At 46.1% G+C, this 21,834-nt stretch overlaps 1 protein-coding gene across 1 annotated transcript; it reads left to right on the plus strand.

Moving 5' to 3' along the window:
• Positions 1 to 1,770: 1,770 nt before the first annotated feature.
• Positions 1,771 to 21,592, plus strand: Ccnb2 (cyclin B2). Its single transcript, XM_042687705.1, has 9 exons — positions 1,771 to 1,936; positions 4,285 to 4,407; positions 4,511 to 4,624; positions 11,550 to 11,720; positions 11,828 to 11,986; positions 14,356 to 14,592; positions 15,128 to 15,268; positions 19,951 to 20,061; positions 21,327 to 21,592. The coding sequence occupies exons 1-9, from the start codon at positions 1,913 to 1,915 to the stop codon at positions 21,435 to 21,437; spliced, it is 1,191 nt and encodes a 396-aa protein (XP_042543639.1). The 5' UTR covers positions 1,771 to 1,912; the 3' UTR covers positions 21,438 to 21,592.
• The last annotated feature ends 242 nt before the right edge of the window (positions 21,593 to 21,834 follow it).

Raw genomic sequence — 21,834 nt, forward strand, 5'->3', positions numbered from 1 at the left:
CTTTAGTGAAAAATCTATGGGATGGTGTCCAGGCCCAGAGTTTCCAGACCCACTACAGACAGACACTATTCTGTAAGGATGCCTAATACTTTTTCTTTCTTTTTTTTTTTTTTTTGATGGCTTGAACTCATCCCTGAACTCTTTTGCTCAAGGCTAGCTAGTGCTTTACACTTTGAGCCACAGCTTGCTTGCTTGCTTGCTTTCTGTCTGTCTTTCTGTCTCTCTGTCTCTGTCTCTTGTCTCTCTTTCTCTCTCTTTTTTTTTTTAGGTCTGGATGTGGGACCTGAACTCTGGGCCTGGGCACTGTCCCTCAGCTCTTCAGCTCAAGGCTAGAGCTCTACCACTTGAGCCACAGCGCCACTTCCGGCCTTTTTCTTTTTGCTTCTGTGGTGCTGAGGAATCGAACCCAGGGCCTCATGCATGCAAGGCAAGTGCTCTACCACTGAGCCACCTTCCCAGCCCCTCTCTCTCTTTTTTTTTTTTTTTTTGTTGATCGTGGGGCCTGAACTCTGGGCCTGGGCGCTGTCCCTCAGCTCTTCAGCTCAAGGTTAGCACTCTACCGCTTGAGCACAGTGCCACTTCTGGTTTTTCTAGTGGTTTATTGGAGATAAGAGTATCACGGACTTGGGGCTGGGAAGGTGGCTCAGTGGTAGAGCACATGCCTTGCATGCCAGAGGCCCTGGGTTCGATTCCTCAGCACCACATAAGCAAAAAGAAAAAAGCCAGAAGTGGCGCTGTGGCTCAAGCGGTAGAGCGCTAGCCTTGAGCTGAAGAGCTGAGGGACAGCGCCCAGGCCCAGAGTTCAGGCCCCATGACCAGACCCAAAAAAACAAAGAGTCTCACGGACTTTCCTGCCAGGACTGGCTTTGAACCATGATCCTCAGATCCCAGCCTCCTGAGTAGTAGGGTTAGAGGTGTGAGCCACCAGTGCCTGCCCCAGCTCGCTTGCTCGCTCGCTTGCTTGCTTGCTTTTTCCTTCTCTCTCTCTCTCCTTTTCAAGTTAGGTGCTGGGAAACAAATCTACCACTAAATTACCATGACATCTCCACTTCCAGCTCTGTCTTGTTCTATAGTCACCTTCTCTTTCCCAGAGCCACTTTTCTTTGCACTTTGTTCTCCCACCTTTTTGCTAAAGACTAGGCCACACCTCGTTTTTCATTATAAATCTTGTACACGCCATAGGATCATTTATTGGACAAATATTTACTAGCTCCGGCTGTACTAGATGCTAAATCAAGAGACATGCAAATCCTCGGTTTTCCTTTCTGCTTCTGCTGGGAATATTTTGAGTAAACACCATAAATCCCCCATCTTTAGCACACATTTTCATGGAGCCACTACCCAGGCCAACCCAACCTAAAGCCGACATTTCTGCAAGAGGAATAAAGGTCCGAGTTGGTATTTCAAATGTGTTCCACAGATCCCATTTCCCATCCACCCAATAAACTTTGAAAGATACCGTTGATGAGTGCTTGTCAAAATTCTGAGCTTTCCTAATGAGAGTCGACTTTTGTTTGTGTCAAAGAGATTGAAGAAGCAAAACTAAAGGAAACAAACAAAAAAACAACCCACAACCCACCCCCCCCCACAACTGGGGGTGGGGAAGGGAGGAAAGCCATCTGGTTGTTATGACAACCAAACAAGTATAGAAACTTCATCCAATCAGCATAAGATGACGCGTCCCAGCTCAGCCAATGAGAGCGGCGCGCCGTGCGTAAGGCTGCCCAATAGGGGCGCGAGCGGCGCGGTATTTGAATCCTGAAACGCGGAGCGCTCGCAGAAGATCCTCGGCGGTCGGCGGTGCGAGTCTGGAGCGCTGCCCTCAACGGCGCCGCCACGCTAGTCGTGTTTTCGTGGTCCAGTCCTCGGCCCTCCCTGGGCAGGACGGGCACTCCCGCCTTTCCCTTGCCCCATGGCGCTGCTCCGACGGCCGACGGTGAGTGGGCCTGGCCGGAGACCCCCCGCCTCATCAGCCGGGCCTTCGCACCGCCTCCCCCACCTTTCTCCTCCCTCCGCAGTCGCTGCTTCGCCCCAGCTGGGTAGCTTTTCCTTCCTCTCAGCCTAGCCGATCCCAGGCGTCGGGGCCTGGCGCCTGGCTGGTCTCTGATCCACTCCCCTCGGCTCCCCCGCGTTCCTGCTTCGGGCGGGAGAAGCAGAGTGAGGTGGCATCTGTCTGTCAAGCGAACCTGGGGAGCAGGGGGCCTGACGCTCCCCTTGATCCCAGATCTTGGCTCTCTTTGTCCCTAAAACAGTGACCGAGCTAAGCGCAGGTTTTTGGTTTTTTTGGGGTCCCTCCCCTCCCCGCCCCCAGTTTCCTCTTCATCTACTGTGGGATCTGTGATGGGGGCTGGGAGAAGGGCTGCGGGACATTTGATGGGCGGAAGATAAAGTGTTCTCCCTCGTTTGATTCAGCAGCAGCCATTGATTGCTTTCACGTTTTGCTTCATACGAGTTTCCCACTTAATTTTGCGCCTTAGGCTCTGCTTACTGGGTTTGTCCTCTTACAAATTAGTTTCTCCCTTCAAGGCGGAGCAGGAACTAATAATGCATGCAACTTGAACCGGTTTTGCCCACAAAGGAAAGGGGGCGAGGGGGAGGGTGACTGACTTAATCTACTTAGCAAAAATTAAAATGTTTTTGGCATTCCTGACCTTGTTCCTGTGGGCTTGAGTTGTTAGCTTTGTTTTCCGTTTGCTTAAAACGAGAGTGCCTTGACACAGCTGCATTTTATTGCCCTGGCTGCAAGGCTACTTAAAAGCTGCCAGTTTCCTGTTCCAAGTGAATTTAACTTAAGACCTATCACCCGGCTTCAACCAAGTACTTTCACCTTTTTTACATTGGCAGTTAATGCTGGAAAATTTGAGCACTGAGACTTTCAAGATCCAAATCCTAAACATTGAATAAATGATTCAGCATCAGTACCCCCTTCTTGTAACTCTAAGTTGTGTGCGTGTACTTTATGTGAATGTGGCTAATTTATCTTGTATGAAGACAAATTCTTTCAGGAAAGGCTCCAGTTTTCCCTAGTCGGCCTGTCTGTCCTGAGAGGTCAACTCAAACCCGCTATTGGGAGCTTCCTTAGGATTAGCACACCCTATTCACAGAGGTGTCATTTGGATCATTTCCTGGCAAATGTAACTGCCTTCCCCCCATATGGCTCCAACTCTCCCAGAACTTGAGTGGTAAAACTATTTTGCCCATGAAAACTAGTCAGTTTTAATGCCTTTAATGTATGAGTGTATGCTATGGCCACTTTATTTTTAAAATCTGTATTTCTGAATTGAAAAAAAAATGGGTGGGGGGAGGATGGGAAGGGATGGGAAGGGGAAACAAAGGAGGAGGCTACAATGCTTGATAAGAAATGTACTCATTATCTTGCCCATGTAATTGTAACCCCTCTGTACAGTATTTTCACACACAAAAAAAATGTGTAGCTAGGTGCTTGTAGCCCACGCCTATAATCCTAGCTACTCAGAAGGCTGAGATCTGAGGATTGTGGTTCAAAACCAGCCTGGGCATCTCCAATAAACCACCAGAAAACTGGAAATGGTGTTGTGGCTCAACTGGTGGAGTGCTAGTTTTGAGCTGAAGAGCTGAGGGACAGCGTCCAGGCCCAGAGTTTAAGCCCCAAAACCGACCATAACAAAAAAACAAAACAAAAACCCCCAATGTGTAGAACAATATAATATTCAAAGCTATTTTAGATTTTCAAAATTTGGGATTTTAAACAACCAGGCTGTTCAATAACTTGTTACAGTCTTTTGGTTTTTATCTTAAATATACATGTTACCAGTCTTTGTATATAATAGCTTTTAGCTAGATGACTTTAGAAATCTACGGTAATATGAGACAGTCATTTATTTGTCATCTTTTTTTTTTTTGTCATGGGGCTTGAACTCTGGGCTTGGGCGCTGTTCTTGTGCTCTTCAGCTCAAGGCGAGCGCTCTACCGCTTGAGCCACAGCACCACTTGAGATAGTCATTTATTTGGGAATCCTTTGAGATCCTTTTATTGGCCTACTTGAATACTTGTAATAGTTTTGGCAGAAAAGGTTTGCAATGTAAGGATCTTTATTATAGATAAAGTAAATGAATAATTTGCCTAATTTAGAGGTATGTTGTTAGTCACTAATAAATGTACCTTCAATTCCTTTTGCAAACTAATTTGATCATATTCACAGTGCCCAACACATTTCTCAAGGGGAATATCTGACATTAACCAAGTCTTTTAAACTGTATTAACAGGGTTTCTTTTTCTGTTTTTTTTTTTTTCTACTTTTTTTAGGTGTCCACTGAGTTGGAGAATATTGATACAGGTGTTAATCTGAAAGCTAAGAGCCATGTGACTGTTAGACGTACGGTTTTAGAAGAAATTGGGAATCGAGTGACCACCAGAGGGGCAGCTAAGGTAACAGCCATGAGGCGGTGCAGACACTCGATGCTGGCTCTGTGTGCCATCGAAGATGATGCTTGGCTGTCTTGCTCTACATGTGTTTCTCTCTTCTTTCTAGAAAGCTCAGAACACCAAAGTGCCCATTCAACCCGCCAAAGCAACCAATGTCAACAAACATCTGAAACCTACGGCCTCTGTGAAACCAGTGCAGATGGAAATGTTGGCCCCAAAGGTAGGAAGTTCCCAGTTCACAGAACACACCTGATTGCCTGGCTTGGGCTCAGCTAGACTGGAGGGTACTTCTCTGCACTCTGCTTTTAAGTTTTTGGGGTTTTTGTTTGAGAGGGGTGAGAAGGAGGTCATGAGGCTTGAACTCAGGGTCTGGGCACTGTCCTTGAGCTTTCCTGCTCAAGGCTAGTGCTCTACCACTTTGAGCCACAGTGCCACTTCTGGTGTTCTGGTGGTTAATTAGAGTCTCATGAGGACTTTCCTTCCCAGACTGGCTTTGAATCATAATCCTCAGATCTCAGCCTCCTGAGTAGCTAGGATTACAAAAGTTATAGCTATGATTTGAAGCAACAGTGAAGGAAATAGGGGGAAAGAAAGGGGGGGCTGGGAATGTGGTAGAGTGCTTGCCTAGCATGCATGAAATCCTGGGTTCGATTCCTCAGTACCACAGAAACAGAAAAGGACGGAAGTGTTGCTGTGGCTCAAGTGGTGGAGCTCTAGCCTTGAGCACAGAGAGGCTCAGGGACAATGCCCAGGCTCTGGATTCAAGCCCCAGGACTGGCAAAAAAGAAAAATATATATATGTGTGTGTGTGTGTGTGTGTATGTATGTATATATAATCATACACAGACATACACTATTTAAGTTTGCCACCTTCCATAATGATAATAACCACATCTAATGATCTGAGTAAAATTTGGTGAGTTTGATGAAAATAACCCACTGTAAAAATGACCTTGCTCATAGTTAGAAGCCCATGATTTGGAAATGTAAAGCCAAAATACTTTTTTTTTTTCTTGGTGCTATTACTGGGGCTGAAAATAGGGCCTCATGCTCTCACTTGCTTTTTTTCACTCCTGGCTGGCAATCTATCATTTGAGCCACACCTCCACATCTAGCTTGTTAAAAAAATTTTTTGTCAGTCATGGGGGCCTGAACTCTGGGCCTGGGCGCTGTCCCTCAGCTCTTCAGTCAAGGCTAGCGCTCTATGACTTAAGCCACCGTGCCACTTCCGGCTTTTTCTTCTTATGTGGTGCTAAGTTATCGAACTCAGGGCCTCATGCATGCAAGGCAAGCACTCTACCACTGAGCCACCTTCCTAGCCCTCCACTTCCAGCTTTTTAATGGTTATTTGTAGGTAAGAGTGTCTGGGATTTGTCTGTCTGGGCTGGCTCCAAAGCATCATTCTTAGGTCTCTGCTTGCTTAGTTGCAAGGATTATGGGTATGAGCCATTGATGCCTGGCTAATGCTAGAGTTCTGTTATTTATAATTTCTTTGACCGATTTTCTTTCTTTTTTTTTTTTTTCCATGCTGGTCCTAGGGCTTCAACGCAGGCCCTGAGTGATGTCCCTGAACTTTGTTGTTGTTGTTGTTGGTGGTGGTGGTGGTGGTGGTGGTGGTGATGGTGATGGTGATGATGATGATGATGATGATAAGGCTTGAACTCTGGGCCTGCACACTGTCCCTGAGCTCTTCAGCTCACTACCATTTGATCTACAGCACCACTTCCGGTTTTCTGTTGGTTTATTGGAGATGAGTCTCATGGACTTTCCTGCCCCGGCTGGCTTTGAATTGCAATCCTCACATCTCGGCCTCCTAAGTAGCTAGGATTACAGGCATGAGCCCCCAGGGCCTGACTATCCCTGAACTTTTGTATTCAAAGCTAGTACTGTGCCACTTGAGCTACAGCACCACTTCTGGCCTTTTCTGTGTATGTGGTACTGAGGAATTAAACCCAGGGCTTCATGCATGCTAGGCAAGCACTCTACCACTGAGCTGCATTCCCAGCCTAAATGTAAGGATTATAAGCCTGTACTACTGTTTCTGGTTACTTTGATCATCAAGAATCAAACAACTATGAAAAGAGAGTGAAGGCGCTGGGAAGGTGGCTCAGTGGTAGAGTGCGTGCCTTGCATGCATGAGGCCCTGGGTTCCATTCTTCAGCACCACATAAGCAGAAAAAGCCAGAAGTGGTGCTGTGGCTCAAGTGGTAGAGCCTTAGCCTTGAGTTTAAGAGCTGAGAGACAGCGCCCAGGCCCAGAGTTCAGGCCCTACAACCAGCAAAGAAAAAAAAAAAGAGTGAAGCCAGGCACTGCTGGCTCATGCCTGTAATTCTAGCAGGATTTAATATTAAATATTTAATATGAAATTCACTATAAAATATATGACATATACACACATTAAATTTTTTTGTTATTATAAGTGTGATGTACACACGGGTTATACTTACATAAATCTTGTAAAGAGTACATTTCTTTTTTTGGGGGGGGTCCAGTCGTGGGGTCTGAACTCTGGGCTTTTTTCTGCTCATGTGGTGCCGAGGAATCGAACCCAGGGCCTCATGCATGCAAGGCAAGCGCTCTACCACTGAGCCACCTTCCCAGGCCATGAGTACATTTCTTTTTACACACTGTTACTCCTTCCCTCTCTTCCCAGTTTTTCCCTCCCATCCCTACCCACAAGTTGTCTATCCAGTGTCCAGTGAGTACCACTGCTGCATTTGTTCACCCTTTGTCCCTCCATTTTTAAAGGAAGAGGTAGAGTGACATGTCTACATTTTGTTTTATGCACTGGTATGTGAAAATTGTGCTTATTAACGGGGAAGTTGGAATTGGAGGTATGGCTCAGTTGATAGTGTGAACCAATGAGCAAAAGCATTAGGTACCGAGTTCGAGTCCCAGTCTTAGATGTAAAAAAACCCCCAAAATCCAGGGAAGTTGTATGAAGTTTTGAAATGCATATACATAGTATGGTGTTCAAATTTGGTATTTTCTGGTGTATTCTCAGCATCCTTTCCTAGCTTGTTTTTGGAAGTGTACTGTGCATTGCTGTGTAAGAGCACCCTAGCACCTGGCTCCTATGTAGCATAATGGGGTGCCCATTTGTCATCTTCTGGGACCATCACTGTACCCACAAATTCTGTGAGATTGAAATTCTCTCAAGCTGGGAGATCCGTGTTTGTCTTTCTGTGTGTGGCTCATTTATAAGTTGTAGGATTGGTTGGTGCTTGCTTGCTAGTTATTTTTTGAGACAAGGTGTCAGGATGTAGCCCCAGACTTCCTTTAAAAATTTTTTTAATTTTTTTTTATTGTAAAGATACTGTACAAAGGGGTTACAGTTACATGAGTAAGGTAATGAGAACATTTCCTATTGAACATTGTTACCCCCTCCTTTGTTTTTTCCTCTACCATCCCTTCTTTCCCCAACCCCTCCCACCAAGCTGTAAAGTTTGTTTTCAACATAGTGTCCTGTACATCTCATTGTTACAATGGGTCAACCTGTATCCTTATTTCAGCATTTTATGATTTCCCTTTCCCTCCCCAAATAGAAAAATGTATATACAAGATGCAGGACACCAGAATCAAATACAGTGACAACGGGTTATACCATAGGGGAAGAACATACAAACGAAACAAAAAAAATCACACAGTACAGTATAAGTACACTAAAAACAGCAGCAACAAAGATAAAACCTCTTGGGGTTCATTTCGCTTAGCATCATCTTATATGGTCATATGTACATAGCTTTTGACTTTCTCTGCTTGTCCTAGATGTATACTAGTTATTGCAAATAAGGGAAACCATGGGGCTTATGTTTCTCTGGGCTTGGCTTACTTCACTTAATACAATTTTTTCCAAGTCTATTTCTTAACAAATGGAAGCCCCAGACTTTCTATGGATTCTCCATCCTCCTCTGTCTTAGCCTCCAGAGTGCTGGGATTATATGTGGGTACCACCACATGTGGTTTTCATTGAACAATTTTGATGATTGACCACCTAGGTATGTGGCCCACCCTGGACAGGCGTGTACAGTTAGCCTGCAGGGCTAAGATGCTTGTCTAAACAAGTGAGTGGGATCTTAGAAAGGATCTTAAAATAATGAAATTATGTTGGAGCCCAAAAAGTGTGCTTTCAAGCAATTCTAAGCTAAGAGGTAAATAATCCTTATTGTATCTTTCCATTTTGGAATAGTACACAAGCCTTCCAGACTGGAGACAGTGGTCAAAGTGCAGGATAACTTTGACTCCTTTAAGCAAACTTCCTGGCACTGATTGCCTTCCTGGGGCAAGTTTCCGAAGGCATTTCCTTAGGGAAGCTAAACTTAAACTGGGTGAGGTGGCTTGGGAGGCTGAGATTGGGAGGATTGTGGTTTGAGATCAGTTTAACCAAAAAGTTCATGAGACCTCTTTGTCAACCAGTACAAAGCTGGGCACATGTTTGTCTGTCTGTCTAGGAGGGTTGCAGTCTAGACTAGCCCTAGCAAACTGTGGAACCCTACAGGAAAGAAAATTTAGAAAACCAAAAGAGAGCTAGGGTATTATGTCTTAACTGGTTGAGAGCCTGCTGATCCAAACACGAGGACCTGGGTTCAAACCCCAGTCCTGCCCAAATTAAAAGTTAAGCCGAAGCTGTGTGTTTATTCAAATGCATCAAGGGCTGGGAAGGTGGCTCAAAGGTAGACTGCTTGCCAAGCATGCATGAAGCCCTGGGTTTGATTCTTAGAAAAAGCCAGAAGTAGCATTGTGGTTCAAGTGGTAGAGTTCTAGCCGTGAGCAAAAAGAAGCTCAGGGACAGTGCCCAGGCCCTGAGTTCAACCCCAGGACTAGTAAAAGAAAAAAAATGCATCTAAGGACCAGGCTTTGTGGCTTAATCCTGCAATCTTAGCTACTTAGAAGGCAGAGTTTGGAAGAGTAGTGGTTTGAGGCAGCTGTGGGCAAAAAGGGAGACTCCATCTCAACGAATAAGTATGTATCAGCACACACTAAAAGGCCTTTGATGACTGTTACACTATCTCCCTTTAGGACTGGAAATTATCATTGACCTTAGTGTTTGATTAACAAGGCTTGAGTTCAGGGCCTATTACTTGCTCACCTTGCTGGCTCAGCTGAAGGTTTATCACTTGAGCCATGTCTGCAGCCCAGTTTTTTACTGGCTATTTTGGAAATGGAGTCCAGCAAACTTTTCTGCCCAGCTGACTTCAAACTGTCATGCTTCAGTCTCAGCCTCCTGAGTAGCTAGGATTACAGGCATGAGCTGCTAGTGCCCTGGTAGGTTTTATTTTTGAGAAGTACCTCTTTTTCCTTTTTCAAAGCAATAGCTTATACTTCATTACTGAATAGGTGTCCTAATATTACAAAATTTTAACATGTGTGATTTTTTTCTCATTACCACCCAGCCAGCTGAGAAAAATAAAGACCCAGGCTTTCCACTGCTAAGTCTGCCATTTCCTCAGATTTTATTCATAGGCTTGAATGTACCTTTTTGCTTTTTTTAGTTGCTAGTTTTGTTTGTGTGTGTATGTGTGTGTGTGTCTGTCTGCCTGTCTGTCTTCTCTCTGTCTCTGTTTGTGTCAGTGTGTTGGTCCTGGGGTTTGAATGTGTTTTTTTGCTCAAGGATACCTCTCTAGTACTTAGCCACAGCCCTACTTCTAGCTTTTTGTAGTTGTTGTTGTTGGTTGTGTGGCTTGAACTCTAGGCCTGGCCGCTGTCCCTTAGCTCTTCAGCTCAAGGCTAGCACTCTACCATTAGAACCAAAGCACCACTTCGGGCTTTTTCTTCTTCTGTGATGCTGAGGAATTGAACCCAGGGCCTCATGTATGCTAGGCAAGAACTCTACTACTGAGCCACCTTCCCTGCCTCTGGCTTTTTTTTTTTTTTTTTGGTGGTTAATTAGAGATGAGTCTTCTGTGCTGTTCTGTTCAAGCTAGTTTTGACCTGTGATCCTAAGATCTTGGCCTCCTAAGTAGCTAGGTTTATAGGCATGAGCCACTAGCATTTGGCTTGCTACTTGTTTTTTTTTTTCCTCCCTTCTTTCCTCCCTTCCTTCCTTCTTCCCTTCCTTTGTGTATGTGTGTGTCCATGTGTCTGTGTGTCTGTGAACTCTGGGCCTGGGTGCTGTCCCTCAGCTCTTTTGCTCAGGGCTGCACTCTACTACTTTGAGTCATAGTTCCATTTCTGGTGTTTTGCGTAGTTTATTGGAAGTAAGAGTCTCTCAGGGACTTTTCTGCCCAGGCTGGCTTTGAACCATGATCCTCAGATCTCAACCTCCTAAATAGTTAGGATTACAGGCTGAGCCACTGGTTCCTGGCTTGCTAGTTTCTTTTTCTTGTTTTCTTTTTCTTTTTCTTTTTGCCAGTCCTGGGGCTTGAACTCAAGGCCTGGGTACTATCTCTGAGCTTCTTTTGCTCAAGGCTAGCACTCTACCACTTGAGCCACAGCGCAACTTCCAGCTTTTTCTGTTTATGTAGTATTGAGAAATTGAACCTAGGGCTTCATGCATGCTAGACAAGCACTCTACCACTAAGCCACATTCCCAACCCCTAGTTTCTTAATATATAATAAAGTAGTTGAAAAACCCATGCTTGCAAAGGAGGCTACTGCTAAAGTAATCAGCTCCAGTAATTCCTGAACCCACGTGGTCAAGTACTTTCATTGATTGAACACCTTTTTATTTTTAGTTCCAGTCCTGGGCTGGAAGTCAGAACTTGGACATTGTCCCTGAGTGTTTTTGCTCAAGGCTAGCACTCTTATGACTTGAGCTCTAGCTGCTGCTGTTCCTGTTCTTTCCCTTCCCTCCCTCTCCTCCACTCCCCTCCTTTTCCCTCCCCTCCTCTTCTTTTTTTCTGGTAATTCATTGGAGATATGAGTCTCACGGACTTTCCTGCCTGGGCTGGGTTCCAGTGGCAATCCTCAGATTTCAGCCTCTTAAGTAGCTAGGATTACAGGTGTGAGCCACCAGCCTCTGGCTGAGTACTACCTCTGTTGTGTGAGGATGAATGTTGGTATTTGAGGTTCTTCAGAATAATTTTAGCTTGGCCTCGAGGTAGAGAGAAAATAATAGCACAGAACACAGAAGCGATGGCGGTGGGCTATTAACGATGCTCTCAGATCTATGAGAGAACGCACTGATCCCCTGAGCTTTCCTTTAGGGGTCTTCTCCCCCACCTGAGGAGGTCTCCATGAAGGAGGAGAACCTCTGCCAAGCTTTTTCGGATGCTTTGCTCTGCAAAATCGAAGACATTGACAACGAAGACTGGGAGAACCCTCAGCTGTGCAGCGACTACGTGAAGGACATCTACCAGTACCTGCGGCAGCTGGAGGTGGGTCTGCCTGGGCCCCGCCTTCCACGAGCCTCAGGGAGCCTCGGCAGCCTGCCACTACAGGGGCGGGGGGCCACTTGGTCATCTTCTCAAATCTTCACCAACAGGTTTTGCAATGCATCAAGCCACGTTTCTTGGATGGCCGAGATATCAACGGGCGCATGCGTGCCATTCTAGTGGACTGGCTGGTGCAGGTGCACTCCAAGTTCAGGCTGCTGCAGGAAACGCTCTACATGTGTGTGGCCATCATGGACCGGTTTCTACAGGTCAGTGTGGATTTGGGGTTGAACATGGCACTTGGGCCGGGGGTTCCTCTGAAGGGAAAAGCAACTACCAATTTCTTTTTGTTGTTGTTGTTGCTTCTTTTTTCTTTTTGGCCCGTTGTGGGGCTTGAACTCAGGGCCTGGGCATTGTCCCTGAGCACTTTTGCTCAACACTCATTCTCTACCAGTTTGAGCCACAGCACCATTTCCAGTTTTCCAGTGATTAATTGGGGATAAGAATCTCCAGGGACTTTCCCATCCAGGCTGGCTTTGAACTGAGATCCTCAGATCTCAGCCCTTTAAATAGCTAGGATTAGAAGTATGAGCCACCAGCTTCTGGCTTCAACTGTCAATATCTGAGAAGCCAGAGAACTTCAGGTGCTCAGAGTAGTTGAAGACAAGGACTGAGAGAAACATACACACTGAGTGTCTTATATTTGAAATAAGTGTTATCAGAAATATTATGCCTGGCTTGAACCCAGGGACTGGGTACTTTCCTTGAACTGTTTTTTGCTCAAGGCTAGCATTCTACCATTTGAGCCATAGCTCCATGCAGCATTTTGGTGGTTACTTGGAGATAAGAATCTCACAGACTTTGGAGCTGGGGAGGTAGGTCAGTGGTAGAGTGCTTGCCTTGCATGCTTGAGGCCCTGGGTTCGATTCCTCAGCACCACATAAGCAGAAAAAGGTCAGAAGTGGAGCTATGGCTCAAGTGGTAGAGTGCTAACCTTGAGCTGAAGAGCTGAGGGACAGCACCCAGACCCAGAGTTCAGACCCCATGACCAAATATATATACATATGTATATGTATATATAAAGTGAACAATTAAATAACAAAAGCAAAAAAAATCAGGGAAGAATCTCACAGCCTTTTCCTGCCCAAGCTGGCTCTGAACCAAGATCTTCAAATCTCAGCCTCCTGAGTAGCTACTCAGGATTACAGGCATGAGTCACTGGCATCTAGCATAGACTTTTTTTTTTCCCCCTCAGAGTTTGGGGCATTTGGCTATCTATTTGGCTATTTGGCCAGGTTTGGGAACAGGGCCCAAGTCTAAATCTATATTCATTTATATTCACCCTGTGTGCAAGTCCGAAGGTAACTTTATGTAGTATGTTCAGTGCTCTTATTGTTTTCTTTCAACATGTCACTTGGGGTTAAGTGTGAAATTTCTTACTGGGCGAATCCTATATAAGCATGCAGTGTTTGAGATGTTAGAAAATTTTGGGGTTTGAGATTCTGGGTACTCACTGTGTACTGAATAGCCATCTTCCTCAGCTGAAATAAACCAGCAGATGGCGTCCAAGCTAACCAGCCTGTAGTACCTTTGAACACCAGCTCTCCAGTCCTACTGGTACCATTTCTGATGTTTGGTATTTATTTAGGGTTGCCTCATCTGAAAAAATGAGATGTTTGGTTAACTAGTTGTGACTTGAAATCACCATAGAAATTTTTTCGAGGAATGATTTTTTTCTAGGCAGAATTTATTTATTTGTTTGTTTGTTTGTTTATGGCCAGTCCTGTTGCTTGAACTCAGGGACTAGGCACTGTCCCTGAGCTGCTTATGCTCAAGGCTAACATTCTACCACTTGAGCCACAGCACCATTTTTGAACTTTTTTATGTGGTGCTGAGAAATTGAACCCAGGGCTTCATGCATTCTAGGCAAGCACTGTATTAAGTCACATTCCCAGCCCACAGTTTTTTGTTTGTTTTTGCTCGTTTTCTTTGTAATATAAATCTGGGGGCTATGGCTGAAGTGGCAGAGCACCAGCCTGAGAAGTATGAGGCTGATTTTAAACCACAGTGCTACCTTCCCCCTCCCTCACAAAAAAAGAAAAGAAAAAGAGAGAAAAGAAAAAAATAGCAAGTATATGTGTGTGTGTGGGTAGACTGAAAATATGGAATATAAAGAGGAATGTAAAAGTAATCTTGAACATTTTTATCAACTGTTACACAGAGATACTGGATATAAATTACTGGTATGCTACCTACCAAATGGTAGCCTTGAAGATAAGGATTTACTTATTTAAAGTCAACATTTGAGTGTAGGTCAAATCCCAATTTGACCAAACAATATAATAATAGTTCTATTATTCTACTAATGACCCTCAGAGATTACAAAGTCTTAGCTAGCCAGAGATTCTGGGTTATCACTGCAGAATCTCCATCGGATGGAAAGTACAGTAATTTTTGGTAAGAATTGCTGAAGTAAGAACAAAAGTCTCAGGTACAAAATAAAAGTCTGAGGTACTTAAAAAACAAGCCAGGAACCATGATCCTCAAATCTCAGCCTCCTGAGTCTCTAGGATTACAGGGGTGAGCCATATGCATGGTCGTAGGTGTGACTTTTTTAGACATGTCTGTGTTCACTTAGGTTCAGCCAGTGTGTCGGAAGAAGCTTCAGCTGGTTGGAATTACAGCTCTGCTCTTGGCTTCCAAATACGAGGAGATGTTTTCTCCAAATATTGAAGATTTTGTGTACATCACAGACAACGCTTACACCAGCTCCCAGATCCGCGAAATGGAGACCTTCATCTTGAAAGAACTCAAGTTTGAGTTGGGTCGGCCCTTACCCCTCCACTTCTTAAGGCGAGCATCAAAAGCCGGGGAGGTAAGTACCTCAGATCTGAAGATTTTATTTTATTTTTTTTTGATGTAATATCTAGAAGCATTGGTTGATCTGGGGAGAGCATCAGGAAACTTTTTTCCTATCTATCCTTTTTGTGTGTGTGTGTGTGCCAGTTCTGGGATTTGAACTCTGGGATCTCAAGTTGGCCCATTTGGCTTGCTCAGCTTGGCGCTCTTACTACCTGAGCCACACTTCTAGCCCAGCATTATGTTGGCTAATTGGAGACGGAGTCTCCCAGACTTTTCTTCTGCCCAGCATGGCTTTGAACATTGATCCTCAGATCTCCCTTCCTCAGTAGCTGGGACTACAGGTGTGAGCCGCCGATGTCTTGCTTTCGTGAAGTCTTGGTGCTCGTCTTGGCGGTATCAGGAGTGAAGGTCACGGGATCTGGTCTGTTGTCTGATGTGGACATGAGCAATTGTTGAAGGATGAGAGTGAAGCGGAACCCACTTCCTCAGCCTTCCCCTAGAATTCTGCCCCAGTGATAACCACAGGGACTTTTCCCTGTCTCTTCCAGGTTGACGTGGAACAGCACACTTTAGCCAAGTACTTGATGGAGCTGACTCTCCTGGACTATGACATGGTGCATTACCACCCTTCTAAGGTGGCAGCTGCAGCTTCCTGCTTGTCGCAGAAGGTGCTGGGCCAAGGAAAATGGGTGAGTGATTTAAAAGGACATTAGGCTGTATTTTCAATCCTCGTGATATAAATGACCAGTTTTATGTGTGTGCATGCACATGGGCTGATACTGGGTCTTGAACCCAGGACCTTGTGTGCACTCTGCCTTTTCTGCTCAAGGCTGACAATACTATATCCCTTGAGCTATACTTCCACTTTGGCTTTCTGCTAGGAAATTGGAGGTTAAGAGTCTCCTTGTGGGGCTGGGAAGGTGGCTCAGTGGTAAAACGCTTGCCTTGCACACATGAAGCCCTTGGGTTCAATTCCTCAGCACCACATAAGCAGAAAAAGCTGGAAGTGGTGCTGTGGCTCAAGTGGTAGAGCACTAGCCTTGAGCTGAAGAGCTGAGGGTTAGCCCCAGGCCCAGAGTTTAAGCCCCACGACTGACCAAAAAGAAAAAAAGAATCTGTTTGGATTTGGCTTCAACCTTGATCCTCAGATCTCAGCTTCCTGTGTGGCTGGGATCATAGTGCTTGAGGCACCAGTGCCTAGCAATTGTGAGCATTTTGAGGATAATGATTATTAGCATTTTCACAGTGCGGTTGGAGAAATGTTAAAAGTTCAAAGACCTGCCAGGCACCCAGAAGCTCATGCCTGTAATCCTAGATCCTCAAGGACGCTGAGCTCTGAGGCTCCCAGTTCAAAGCCAGCCCAGGCAGAAGAGTCTTTGTGACTCCATTTTCAAACTCACTAGCAAAAAGCCATGCTAGAGGCCTGACTCAAGTGGTAGAGTGCCACCCAAGCAAGCAAATGGAACTAACGTAAGGCCCTGAGTTCAAACCTCAGTGTGGCCAAAACAAAACCACTCAGGAGCCATTCATACCCTGCAGACTATGCCATAGTAAACAGTTGGATGGTGGAGGTGTCAGGAAAGAGGAAAGCCACTAAGAACTGATGAATTGTCCAGCACAGTGGACAAAGCAAGGCCAAGACCTGACTCAGAGATTGTTAAGATAGAAAGTCTCTTTGGGATTCCGATGAGGAGCTCCCATGTCTACAAAGCAGGGAAATCCTAAGAGGGAATGTAAGTCAAGGGAGAGCCAGTTAATTCTCATTCTCTGCAGACTCATCTCCTGCTAGGAGATAAGGGAGAAAGAAGAGAGGAAAGGGTATAGACAGCCTGGATTTGGCTCTTCCTAAGCCTGCTGTCATCCTCTCCCATGGCTGGATCACAAAGCCTTTTACCCAGACAACCTTGGGCTTCAGAAAACACATCCCTAGCTGCAAGGTTGCCATGGCAGCATGGGGCGGGGCTTCCTCTGCACAGTTACACTTAGTGAAGGAGTCTGCAGATGTAAATAGTTTACTTCCTTTTCCAAAAAGGACACAGGAACTAACGAAAAAGGACACTGATATTCTGTGGGAGTTGGATAGAAGACAGAATGAATGGGAAGACTTTTCTGTAACTTTCTACTGTGGTTGTACGTGTGCCTGACTGGCTTCTGGGGCTTAAACACAGGGCTTGAGGACTTTCCTGACATACTTCAGCTCAAGGCTAGTGCTCTACCACTTGAGCCACAACACCACTTTGAGCTTTTTCTTTTTTTAACACAGTTTACTGGAGAGAAGAGTCTCACAAGCCAGGCACTGGTGGCGCACACTTGTAATCCTAGCTACTGAGGAGGCTAAGATCTGAGAATCACAGTTCAAAGTCAGCCTGGGCAGGAAAGTCCATGAGACTCTTATCTCCAATAAACCACAATAAACCACTCAGGAAACCAGAAGTGGCATTCAGGCCTAGTGTTCAAGCCCTTGATTGACTCAAAAAAAAAGTCTCACAGACTTTTCTTCAAACCTTGATCTTGTGCTGGGAGTGTGGCTTAGTGGTAGAGTGCTTGCCTAGCACAAATGAAGCCCTGGGTTCAATTCCTCAGTACCACATAAACAGAAAAGGCCAGGAGTAGTGCTGTGGCTCAAGTGGTAGAATGCTAGCCTTGAGCAAAAGAAGCTTACAGCGGGGGCTGGGAAGGTGGCTCAGTGGTAGAGCACTTGCCTTGCATGCGTGAGGCCCTGGGTTCGATTCCTCAGCACCACAGAAGCAAAAAGAAAAAAGCCAGAAGTGGCGCTGTGGCTCAAGTGGTAGAGCGCTAGCCTTGAGCTGAAGAGCTGAGGGACAGCGCCCAGGCCCAGAGTTCAGGCCCCACCACCGGACCCAAAAAAAAAAAGAAGCTTACAGCGTCCAGGCCTGAGTTCAAGCCCCAGGAATGGCACACGTAACTAGGATTACAGGCTGAAGCCATCATGCTTGGCTTCCAGTTCACCTTCACTGTGTTGTCTTGATCTCTTAGACTATTAACAATTAGGCTCCTGGTCTTCTGGGAGTTGATTTTTGCAATACTACTTGTGTATGATCTTACTATTTCCTCCTGACCAGATCTGTGTTGCCTTGATCTCTTTTGGGAATGTCACAAAATTGTGGTTGAGCTTGCCAGTTACAACATGCATATGAAAGGTAGTGGGTTAGTCTTTAGAATTGTATCACCAAATGTTGAAGCAAAAGTCAATTTGTGTCTCTTCCTGCACAAGGGTCTTATCTTTCAGCCATTTGAACTATGCCTCCAGCCCTGCTGTCTGCTGATTGCTCTAGAAACAAATTTTTTTTTTTTTTTTTTTTGGTCGGTCGTGGGGCTTGAACTCTGGGCTTGGGCGCTGTCCCTCAGCTCTTCAGCTCAAGGCGAGCGCTCTACCACTTGAGCTACAGCGCCACTTCTGGTTTTCTGGTGGTTTACTGGAGATAGGAGTCTCACAGTCTCTCCTGCCCGGGCTGGCTTTGAACCGCGATCCTCAGATCTCAGCCTCCTGAGTAGCTAGGATTACAGGCGTGAGCCACCGTGCCCGGCTTAGAAACAAAATTTTGCAGACTTTTCTGCCTGGGCTTTTTTTTTTTTTTTCTGCCAGTCCTGGGGCTAGAACTCAGGGCCTATGCACTGTCCCTGAGCTTCTTTTGCTCAAGGCTAGCACTTGAGCCACAGCACCACTTCTGGCTTTTTCTGTTTATAGGGGACTGAGGAACCCAGGGCTTCATGCATGCTAGGCAGGCACTCTACCACTAAGTCACATTCCCAGGCCTGGGCTATTCTTAAACCATGATTCTCTAGATCTCTGCCTGCCTGCTGAGTAGCTAAGGTTACAGGCTTGAGACATCAGCACCTAACTCAGTTTCCTCTTTTTTTTTTTTTTTTGTACCAGTCTTGTACTAGCCTGGGTGCTGTCTCTGAGCTTTTGTGCTCAAAGCTAGAGCTCTACCACTTGAGCCACAGTGCCACTTCAGCATTTTTTGTAATTTGAAATAAGAGTCTCATAGGCAGCCCAGTGCCAGTGGCTCACACTTGTAATCCTAGCTACTCAGGAGGCTGAGATCTGAGGGTTGAGGTTCAAAATCAGCCCGGGTAGGAAAGTCCGTGAAACTCTTACCTCCAATAAACCACCAGAAAACCAGAAGTGGTGCTATAGCTCAAGTGGTAGAGCGCTAGCCTTGAGCGGAAGAGCTGAGGGACAGCGCCCAGGCCCAGAGTTCAAGCCCTACAACCAACCAAAAAAAATAAAGAAATAAAGGCTCATAGGCTTTACTAAGCAGGATGGTTTTGAATCTCAATTTCCAGATCTCAGCCTCCTGATAAGGATTATAGGCCTGAGCCATCAGCACTTTGCTCATAGTTTTCCTCTTAATTCTGAGCTTTGTTCCTGTCTGCCACTGTGCATCCCTGGGCTATCACAGCCCCTGTTTGGGCCCGTGTTAGGTTCAGTACCACTTGGCATTATGAAGGGATTGATTTGTGAAACATGCTTACCATGTTTTATTTTCACTCTACCTCATTTCCCTTTCCTTTTCATTATGGGGCAGAAGTAAGTCCAAAAGCTTTATTACTTGAGGTACCCTTATTCCTATGTAATCTCTCTCTAAAAAAAAAAATCTACACACACACACACACACACACACACACACACACACACACACACACACACACACACACACACACACACACACACACACACACACACACACACACACACACACACACACACACACACACACACACACACACACACACGGCAGCAGAGGCTGGGAATGTGGCTTAGTGGTAGAGTGCTTACCTAGCATGCATGAAGCCCTGGGTTCGATTCCTCACTACCACATAAACAGAAAAGACTGGAAGTGGCACTGTGGCTCAAGTGGTAGAGTACTAACCTTGAGCAAAAGAAGCTCAGGGACAGCGCCCAGGCCCTGGGTTCAAGCCCCAGAACTGGCATGCATATAAATGTGTGTGTATGTATCAACATGTTGAGCTGCTAATGGCTCACGCCTGTAGTCCTAGCTACTCAGGAGGCTGAGATCTGAGGATTGTGATTCAAAGCCAGCCTGGGCAGGAAAGTCCAATAGATTCTTTACCTCCAGTTAATCACCAGAAAACTGGAAGTGGAGCTGTGGTTCAAGTAAGTGGTAGAGCACTAGCCTTGGACAGAAAAGCTCAGGGATAGCACCCAGGTCCTGAGTTGAAGCCCCAGAACCTGAAACACACATAAAAATTAAAATAGCGACATGGACCTCTGGTACCTGAGTTAGTTCAGGCCCCGCATCCTGCATGATTTGCTGCTCACTCTGGCTTCTGTGCCTGTGGTCTCTCAGCCCTCATCTGGGCTTCTTTTTTTGCCATGTTTCAGAATTTAAAGCAGCAGTACTACACGGGCTACACGGAGCATGAAGTATTAGAAGTCATGCAGCACATGGCCAAGAACGTGGTGAAACTCAACGAGAACTTAACAAAATTCATCGTGAGTATGGTGACTGTGAAGCAGCAGGCAGCCTTGCCTTCTGGGTGTGTGTGTAATTAACCTGAGGGTCAAGTCTCAGCTCTTGCACTCTCTCTGTGGTACAGCAGGGGAGAGGGACCCCTCATAAGCATCGCACATGCGCTTTGAAACAAGGTCAGGGTTAGCCTCCTCCAAGCTTAGCTTGGTACGTGGTCAGCTAGTAGCAAATGGCTTCACTCCAGGCTGGTTCAGGACACACTGGAATGGCAGCCTGGCCAGCTGGCCTGGGACTGGAAGAGTGAGGGCCACTGGAAATGGCCGTGTAGAGCCTTGTGTATTAGGTGATGTCACTCAGGGCCTTACCCCAGCTCCAATGACAGGGACTAAAAGTAAGCTGTGGTGAGTGAAGAGGGCTGGAACTTCCAGTCTCATACCTGTCATCCTAGCTATTCAGGAGGCTGAGATCTGAGGATCATAGTGCAAAGCCAGACTAGGTAGGAAAGTCTATGAGACTCTTTATCTTCAATTACCACAAAAAAGCCAGAAGTAGGGGTGTGGCTCTGAGCACAAAAGCTCAGGGACAGTGCTCAAGCCTAGAGTTCAAGTATCTCTCTCTCTCTCTCTTTTTCTCTCTCTCTCTCTCTCCCTCTCCCCTCTTCCTCTCTCTTCTTCCTCTCTCCTCTCCCCTCTTCCTCTCTCCTCTCCCCTCTTCCTCTCTCCTCTCCCTCTCTTCCTCTCTCCTCTCCCTCTCTTCCTCTCTCCTCTTCCTCTCTCTCCCTCCCTCTCCCTTCCTCCCTCTCCCTCCCTCTCCCTCCCTCTCCCTCCCTCTCCCTGTCTCTCCCTCTTCCCCCTCTCCCCCTCTCTCCTCTCCTTCTCTCCCTTTCCCTCTCTCCCTCTCCCTCTCTCCTTCTCTCCCTCCCTCCCTCCCTCCCTCCCTCTCGCTCTCCCTCTCTCTCTACCTCTCTCTTTGTCTCTCTCTGACACACACACACACACACACACACACACACACACACACACACACACACGCGCCCGCTCACGCGCACACACACACACCCCTTCCTGGACACTGTGGTGTAGATCTCATGGGAAACACCTGCAAAATCGGAGCAGAGGACGTCCTGGGACTGCCCTGGGCCTATATTCCATTCCACCAAATCTCAGCTCACACAGGGCCTGTGGACAGTGAGTCAGGTGTTTGTATTTCAATAGCTGTGAATTAACTTGGACTAAGGAGTGGGAATATGGCGTTCTGACATGTGCTTACTCACCAATGACTTCCGCAGGCCATCAAGAACAAGTACTCCAGCAGCAAACTCCTGAAGATCAGCACAATCCCTCAGCTGAACTCCAAGACCATCAAAGACCTGGCCGCCTCCCTGGTGGAAAGGTCCTAGGCCTCTGAGCCTTCACCCACCATGCTTTCTCCCTACTTTGGAACTCTTCATTTTGTACAGTATCCTCTGGCCTCTTTCACAAAATCCCTTCCTCAGACTGATTTTTTTTTTTTTTCTAAATTGTATATTGAGAAAAATAAAAGCTATTGATCCTCCCATGTGTGTCTAGTCCAGGCCAAAAGAAAGAAATCAGCAGACACCTGCTTGGACTAATTTCTCAAAAGTGCTTAGGGATAAGTGCATGGATGTCATTGCTTTCGTGGCATCCTGTCCTCAGGGAATGCTAGCTGAGCTTTTTATTATTATTATTATTATTTTTTTTTTTGGGTCCAGTCGTGGGGCCTGAACTCTGGGCCTGGGCGCTGTCCCTCAGCTCTTCAGCTCAAGGCGAGCGCTC

This window comes from Dipodomys spectabilis, unplaced genomic scaffold (assembly GCF_019054845.1).
Source record: "Dipodomys spectabilis isolate Male_0828 unplaced genomic scaffold, ASM1905484v1 ptg000108l, whole genome shotgun sequence".
Taxonomy (NCBI): Eukaryota; Metazoa; Chordata; class Mammalia; order Rodentia; family Heteromyidae; genus Dipodomys; species Dipodomys spectabilis.